The sequence below is a fragment of the Mus caroli genome, chromosome 2 (assembly GCF_900094665.2).
Source record: "Mus caroli chromosome 2, CAROLI_EIJ_v1.1, whole genome shotgun sequence".
Classification (NCBI taxonomy): Eukaryota; Metazoa; Chordata; class Mammalia; order Rodentia; family Muridae; genus Mus; species Mus caroli.
This window is the reverse complement of record NC_034571.1, coordinates 15,138,197-15,146,648: the sequence shown is the minus strand read 5'-3', so window position 1 is coordinate 15,146,648 and position 8,452 is coordinate 15,138,197. Positions and strand designations below refer to the sequence as shown.

At 40.5% G+C, this 8,452-nt stretch overlaps 1 protein-coding gene across 1 annotated transcript in view; it reads right to left on the bottom strand.

Moving 5' to 3' along the window:
* Positions 1 to 4,942, bottom strand: part of Spag6 (sperm associated antigen 6) — a 51,207-nt gene extending 46,265 nt beyond the window's left edge. Inside the window, exons 1-2 of the mRNA XM_021154982.2 lie at positions 4,771 to 4,942; positions 4,602 to 4,697 (exon numbers count right to left, since the gene is read on the bottom strand). Coding sequence (XP_021010641.1) covers positions 4,602 to 4,697; positions 4,771 to 4,795 — 121 coding nt within the window. The 5' untranslated portion in view covers positions 4,796 to 4,942. The remainder of the gene's footprint in view (positions 1 to 4,601; positions 4,698 to 4,770) is intronic.
* Between the last annotated feature and the right edge of the window lie 3,510 nt (positions 4,943 to 8,452).

Genomic DNA, 8,452 nt, shown 5'->3' with positions numbered 1-8,452 from the left:
ACACACACACACTCACACACACATACACACACACACACACACACATACACACAATCTTCACATAGTTAAATCCTTATTGCACACACTCATTCTAAAATATTTAGACTGTTTACAGTATGCACATTACAGAAAGTTTACTTTAAAAGATGTGTATAAATGGCACCTTACACGCTTAGCATGTTAGAGGCCCTGGGTTCAATCCACAGTACACACAGAAGTGATACATTTAAAATGGTAACTTTCAATAGCTACGCATCAGAGGAGGGCATTCATAACTGTATCAGAAATATAGATTAAGATTATTATTGCAGTTGGTGATGGTACACAAGTTTCCTGGTACCAAAAGAAGAGTGAGAATATTTTACTAATTAAAAGGAAATTTTTTCTACAGAAATATCATATATAGTAGCTAACTTGACATATAATAAAAAATTAACAAGTAACTGTGAAATAAATAAGTATATTTTTTGACAGATTCTTTTGGCAAGAGGCCAATGTCTTTATTGACATCTATTTCATTTAAAATTAGATTTCAGGGTTTTTATGAATGCATGTTATAAGTTTGTGTGGTGTGCACACCTGCAATCCCAGCACTCAGGAGGCTGAGGCAGGAAGATCATGAGTTCTAGATGACTTTAGCAAGATGCATGCTGATAATTTAAGTCTGTAATACCAAGCCTATATTTTTTTTAAAAATGGAAAAAACAATGTAGTCTACTGCATTCTTTGACACTGACTGACATGACAGACACAAAGCTTAGAAATGTTTTAAAAACTAGGCAGAGGTTATTCTCTCTAAACATACACAAATATCACTTATTGTCAGCTGGACTTCTGAAATAACCCAAACAAGCCATGAATTTAACATTGAGTGGCTGGAGAGATGGCTCAACAGTCAAGAGCTCAGATTTCTGACAACCATCCAGCCACCCGTAACTCCATTTCCAGGGGATTCTCTTTTGACCTCCATGGGTACCATCCCTACACATGGTGCACATATATGCAGGCAAAATACTCATATGCACAAAGTAAAATAAGCCTTTAAAAATTAATATTGAATGATCATTATGGCAGGAAGTATAAGGCAAAGCCAACATTCCTCTTTGGAAACTAACACAGCCTAACTTGTATCTCACAGGGCAGCCCATTGACTCAGGCATGGCCAACATTCTTCCCAGAATGTAGCCGCGCATTTCTCCTAGGACCAACACAACTGTTGGCAGAAATTCCAGTTTTGCTTCCTAAAATCAACTTACACAAAGAATGATCTAAGCCAAAAACAAACAATAAAGCATTCATTGTGTATTTAAAAACCAACCAACCAATAGCAAATACCACCTCTTGTTCCTCCTCCTTCTCCCAGTCAGTAAATTACTGATCAATTGACAGTCATGGGCTTGAAACTGGTCTCTGCAGACCTGCCTTGATCCAGGCAGATTGTCAGTCCAATCTCAGTTCCTATGGGATCCTGGACTTTTCTCTGTCTACTTTTAAAGACCTTCTGGTTTGATAAGACTGTTTTGTTGTGGTGGTTGTTGTCTGTTTGGACAGAGAAGCCTAAAGCTCCTTATGAAGCCAGCTTAAATTTACAATCAGCCCCTAACCTCCAGGGCTTTATCTGTGAAGGTTTTCCAAGACTGACTTCATTCAAATTGCCATGGTGTTTCCCAAGGAGATCTCATAGGCTGACAACCTTCACTATTATTTGATAACCACCAGTAGTACCTAAAGACAGAGAACTTCTTTAAACAGTTAAGTCAAAGTTTGTAATAACCTTCATTTTTAAAATTCCTTTCACATACAATGATTACAAAATTCTTAGCAAGAGAATTATGCTTTGCTCATTATGCCTATATGGAAAATGTTTTCTTATTATCCTGGACCCATGCTGCATGTTTAATTAAAGAATATGTTTGGAGATGGGGAACAAAAAAATCTTGCCAGATACATAGACCATATATCAAAGTCAACAGTAAAATGTACCAACACCTTACTGTCAAAGCCTGATCGCAATGTTTAAGTCCATGGTGATTTTTTTTTTAAGAATATGTCATTAGAATGGTTAATCTTATTGACTAGGAAGGAAAAAAATGTTTCAGAATAAAACTTGTAAGTTGTTTTGAACTACAGGGATACTCATGATTTTAAACTACTGCTAGAATTATGAGATCTAGATAAACTTAAGTATGTTAAAAATATGTTTCCCCAGAAAAGAAAAAAATCTTAATGTGCCATTAAGTGGATAATTTTGAAAGACTACTATATCTCCCTTGTATTCATTTCTTCACAAACCAGACTTACAGATCTGAGCCACAAGCCTCCTATACTTTGACCATTTAGCCAGCTAGTTTATGTTAAATTCCCCATACACTTGGAGCATTATATCCTGTTCATATCCCTAGCTACTTGGTAGAATTGAGGCAGGAGGGACAGAGAGTTGAAGACCAACCTGGGCACCAAGGCTAAAAACCTTGACTTAAAAATAAAAACAAAACAAAACAAAACAAAACAAAACTGACAATGTATTCTACCTTGTACTCTGATGGGAAGAGGCAACCAGTCATTAAGATTCCTAAAGATACTCTTTATCTTCAGTATTCTGTAGATTTAATTTAATATTTCAGTATTATTCTAAAGTATTTTTTATTTAAAAAGTACTTTTTTTTACTACATATACATAATCCAAGCAGTAATCCTTGTAAGTAGCAAGCACCTATTCACCGAGTACATTGAGGACTGAGAAAAAAATCAGTTTAAAAGTAACTGTGTCTTTAAAATGTAAAATTCCATAACAAAATTTTTGTACATGAGGAAAATTAATATACATGAAACAATTACAGGACAAAATGAGTTCCGAAATGGCAACATTTTTAAACAGATAACTGGTTCAGGGGTTGTACAGGTTAGAGACAGCAGCTGGAAGTGACCTTGATTTAGTAGCACTATACAAGGCAGTTTAGTGGTGGCTCTACTTGTTTGATGGCAAGCTTGACAACCTGGGTTCAATATCCAGAACCCAGGAAGTGCAAGGAGAGAGCTGACCTCCAAATCTGTCCTCTTCTGTCATGGCACCGGGCAAGCACATACACGCTCATTTAAAATTTAAAAGAAAAATACAAGAGATCGTTGTCATAAAGTATCTTGACTATGGCATAGGTTCTAGAGACAAAAGTTTATATAGCCTGAAACAAAACTGAAAAGATGGAAATTAGGATCAAAGAATTTCTCCCACAGTATCCTCCCTGTAATCTGTTCTGAAGTTTTAAAAGATGGCACTGGCAGAGCCCAGATTTACAAGTATTGTAAATTTACAATTAAATATTGAAAACATACTTTATTATAAATGGCTCCCCTTCACAACCAGAGAGCACCTAAGGGACAAACAGTAAAATTCAGCGAGGAAACAAAGAATCTGATCAAGAGAAGGTGCTTCCTCAAAGAAACCCAGAAGTAAGCGCTGTCTAGATGCGCTAGTTTATTTGTCTAGTTTATTTTAATGATGTGTTCATTTAAACTAGTTTTAAATTAGATCTCATCCTGTAAACTGAGGTTTTCTTAAGACCTAGTAAGTGGACGATGCTGGTGGCCCCTTGGTGTGTGTGTGTGTGTGTGTGTGTGTGTGTGTGTGTGTGTGTCCCTCTGTCTCTCTCTGTCTTTCAGCCTCAAGTCATAAGGTGACTACAGACAAAGACATTTAGAGCAGAGGCTTATGAAGTCCGGACCTTCTCCAGGATGTCTAAGTGAGTAAGGTGGCTGACGGGGAAAGGTATTTTCAGAGGTGTAGCCACTGGTAGATTCCACTGGTTCCTGTTAGTAATGCTGAGTAAGCTCATTGGTTCTCCAAACTAGATGTGGATGGAATCCTTTCTGTGGTCTGTGTTTGGTGCCCCATCAGTGTTGTCTCTTCAGAAACACACACACACACACACACACACACACACACACTCACTAGTGGTGGTGGAACAAAGATGGATTTCACTAACTGTGACCTCTCCTCTTTCCCCTCCTTCCTTTCAGACTAAGAGGTGGGAAAAGGATGCCCTGTAAAATTCACAAAACCAGGTCCGTTTTGCCTGCTTCGAATGTCCTGGGGAAAAAAACTCAAGCATACTACTCTTACTGCATTAATGCCTAGAGCAGACCGGTGAAATCAGCCTGGGATCTCTTTGCTTCTAGGAAGTGAATGTGATCAAGGAGTGACGAGAAGGCACCCCGATAGACTAGGTCTGGTTAGGGTACATTCCCATCCAGGAAAATGACTTCTGGCAGTTCATTTGGCAGGGCGATTACAACGAAGATGGAAATAATATCAGGTCTCCTCCATTGCCTCACCCACAAGATACCGCGGAGGGGAGGGAGTCCGGAGGAACTTGGCACCACTTTAGCCTACTTCCTCGGCTCCCCAAAAGCTGAGCTAATAAGGGAGCATGAAGACAATGTGGGCAGCTGGGAAAGAAAGAGGACGGGGACCAAGCGAGGCTAGGGCGCTGGGTGGTGTGAGGATGAAGTGCGGGATGAAGGATGAGGCCAGGGCGATGAAGGAGGAAGATGGATTCAGGATGAGGTGTGGGACCAGGGTCCCCTGAGCTGTGAAGGCTCACCAGCATTCTGCAGTGTCTCGATGTTCTGGGGTCTGGTCGCCTGCTCCGCCACCATCTGCACAAACCGGGTCCGGGCGTTCTGGTACAGCTCAAACACTGCAGAGAGAGGCGAAGTGGAGTAGCCCACCCTAGGAGCCAGCCCGTCGGGGCGCCTTCCCAAGGCTCCTACCTTGCAGCACCTGCCGCTGGCTCATGGTGCCGCAGCGCGTGTCGGGTCCGCTCGCCGCGACCCCTCAACGTCCCTCGGGACTGCTCTGTGTACCCACACTCCGGGGCAACCAGTCGGAATCGGAACGCAGCCGTCCTGTCGCAACAGTGAAGTCCCAGGCATGACGTCACAGTGGTCGATGGAGTGGTGGAGAGAGGACCTGGTAAGCTGGGACTCCAGTGTTGCTCGTGACAGTCCGTCGGTTGTCACTTCCCTGCAGACTGTGCACAGGGAGCAAGAGTCTCCGGAGAGGATTTGGTCTATGCCGACCCATCCACGAGGCAGGGTTTTCCCGACTGCAGCGCGAGCGGGCTAGGGGCTGGAGAGAAGGGGTGTGCTCAGGGACCAGGCGTCAGTCAGATAGACGCGTTAGCGCGGTCGTGTCCCCGGATCAAAGCAACACTGGCAACACAACATTACTCCTTGTTGCTCTTAATGCCTCTCTTCCTTACCTGGCACTTCTGATTTCCGAATTTCTGGAGAGTCACAGCAATCTTGCCCATACACTGAATTACGATATATTAACAACAATTAAAGACACTTAGAGAGTCTGTGGAAAAGCAGAAAAGAAAACAATATGATAAATATCCATCTTGCAGATTTTTCTAATGACAACCAAGTTTGCTGTCTCTATATTTCAATATGACTTCTAAAAAACAATTTCTTTTAAATTCGGGCCTTATTTTGTTGCTCGGTGACATTTCCAAAAGAGACATTTCTTTTTATCTGAAAAGATCAGCTCACATAAATGGAGCTCCGCAGCCTTTTCTTTTTCACCAAATTTAGGCACTACAGTTTACCCTTAGTTCTAGCTCCTCTCTTAAAATTCTGTACCAAATGTTTCAGTGACAGGTGTCAATTTTAAATATTTCTCTCTCTGAAACTACCATTTCACCAGGTGTCAAATGGACAACTAGCCACAGCTGCTGCCTAATCGGGACAGACCGGAAATCTTTCTATCACCAAGAAGCACACACATCTCTAGTTTTCACACTTGGAATCTTCTATTCCAGTCACTTTTAAAGTCTCATCCTGATAGGAGCTCTCTGAAGAAGCCTTAGTATTCCCTGGAGTCCTAGAAGGCTGGGACTAGTGTGTCTATCCTCTTCACAGCCCGGGACAGCCTTTGGCTTCTGTAGGTCAGCAGTCAGTGACACATCCTTTTACTTAACTCTGGAAGTTTCACAGTGGTCATCTACATTCTCCCCAACAGGGCCTCTAAAGCAGTAGTGTCTGCTCCCAGGTACAGATGTAGAAGGAGACCCCGAGTGAATTATTAAAATTGCTAATAGAGTATACTTAATTTATTTTTAGTTCCCTGTAGCATTTTGAAGACAAAAAACAAACAAACAAAAAACCCTCACAACTTAAAGGTCCCGGTGCTTAGTTTCAGTCTTTAGACAATTCAAACTTCTAAATTGCTACACCCTCCATTTTTAGTAAGTGCTTTGCTCTTTATTTTCTATTTCTATGTTCTATTTATTTTCTACTTTAAAATTGTTAGGAATTCAATAACCTCCATATGGGATGCTAGGTTTTAAAAGTCAAGTAGAAAAGATATTTAAAACTATAAAGTCTGTATTCATGAACAATGCCCATTAGTAGAATTTATTATCCTGTTGAAACACATTATAGGATGCCTATTTCATATCTGAAGAAGCTAGATGGAGTAAAGAAGTTATCTTTGTTTTTATCAGTTTTTCCCCCAAGGCCATTTAAAGTTCAATGAAGAAATATAAGATAATGATCATAATGTACCCATAAGTGGAATTGTTGGTAATTTAAATATAACATATAGTGAAGAGATTACTGTAACTGAAAAGAAAGCCATTCTATATTTCCTGACCCATACTCTTTTTTTTTTAAATTGGATATTTTCATTATTTACTTTTCAAATGTTATCCCCTTTCCAGGTCCCCCCAAACCCCTACCCTACCCTCCCTCCCCCTGCTTCTATCAGGGTGTTCCTCCACTCACCCACCACTCCCACCTCCCCACCCTCAGTTCCCCTACACTGGGGCATCTAGCAAGCCTTCATAGGACTAAGGGCCTCTCCTCCCATCGATGCACGACAAGGCCATCCTCTGCAATGTATGCAGCTGGAGCCATGTGTACTCTTTGGTGATGGCTTAGTCCCTAGAAGCTCTTGGGGGACTGGTTGGTTGGTATTGTTGTTCTTCTTTTAGGGTTGCAATCCCCTTCAACTCCTTTGGTTCTGACCCATTTTCAATGTCCTAACTTTAAGACAAAATGTATCTCTATTTTACATAGTTACATGAATGTTCCAAGACCACATGTAAACCTTTAAGCTAATACTTAAATGAAGAACTACTCAAAAGAATACTTAAAGTATTATCAAACTAAGACTATTGTTCTTAAAGCACCAATGGAATTTAAAGGTGTATCATGAAATTGCCAAATAAAACTATGCATTTGACTGGTAGTGAAATATTCACTTGAAAAACTGAAAGTTTGGAAGGCTTTGCTTCCTTTTGGGAAAGGCTAGTAATACAATCTCAAAATTATTCCCTACTTATTTATGAAAATGACACTGAAACCCCAAAAGTATAAAACCAGTTTTTGAATCTTGTTGTTTCTATTTACAAATTTCCTCTGAGAATCCAGAAAATTCCACTATTGTGGGGCTATATGCTACTCATGAATAAAAGGTAGTTTTAACACTTCTCTTTTCTAGTTCCTCGCTGAATTTTACAAGGTAAAGTTCTCTATTTCAGAAGCCTGTTGAGGTACTTAAAGTGTGCAGATAGTCTCCTTTTAAGCTGAACACATAACAATATCCCTGTGTTTCAGACACTTTGCTCTTGAGAGAATGTGCCTGTCTTCCAGAGCATGAAGGAGAAAAATCATTTATTCTCCATGTAATTCAGTCTGTATTAATTCAACATGTGTATGCCTACTATTGATTTCAGGTCTATAATCATTCCAAATTTTGTGTTTGAGGAGCAAGGATGAGAGGGTTTGAGTAAGGTAGGGATTGGCACACTATCCAGACAGTTTAAAACTAGGAAAAACTTATTAACAGAACGGTATCTGCTTCATATAGATATGAAATCTTTTCCATTCAAACATGTTGGCAATTTTTCAAAGGCGTTCTATTGGTAGCTGTTATTTGTCAATTTGTGAACTTCAACGATCCTTTTGCCAACATCGACCGGAAAATCACTGAAGTAGCTTCACTCTAATTGGCAGAAGTACTGTGTGCTCCACGGCGGCCAAATAGGTGGGTTCAGATGTGATCTTAATGAAGAAAGCAAACCCAGGGCTATCTGAATTATAACAGTCCTTGTTTGAAGTGTAAGTATCAGGTCTTTGCAGTCAGGTGAGAGCACACCATTGAGTTGTGCCAGCAAATTTGCCCCCAGAGCAAGATGTAGAACTTCCCTAGAGAGTGGAAGGCTGACATTTCTCAGTGTATGTTGTACTTGTATTTTATTCGTATTTGACTTTACTTCTCAAGTATTTTACGGTCAACCTCATATGTCTTAAGGGTCTAGTAGTGCTTTTCAGGCCAGTACAATGTCAAGGTGACCGTGACTAGTCCGGCAGAGCTAGATCCACCAACACATGGCTTTCCCCATCCCCTCCCCTCACCCTCAAGTGTCTGGGTGAATGCTAAGCTCCA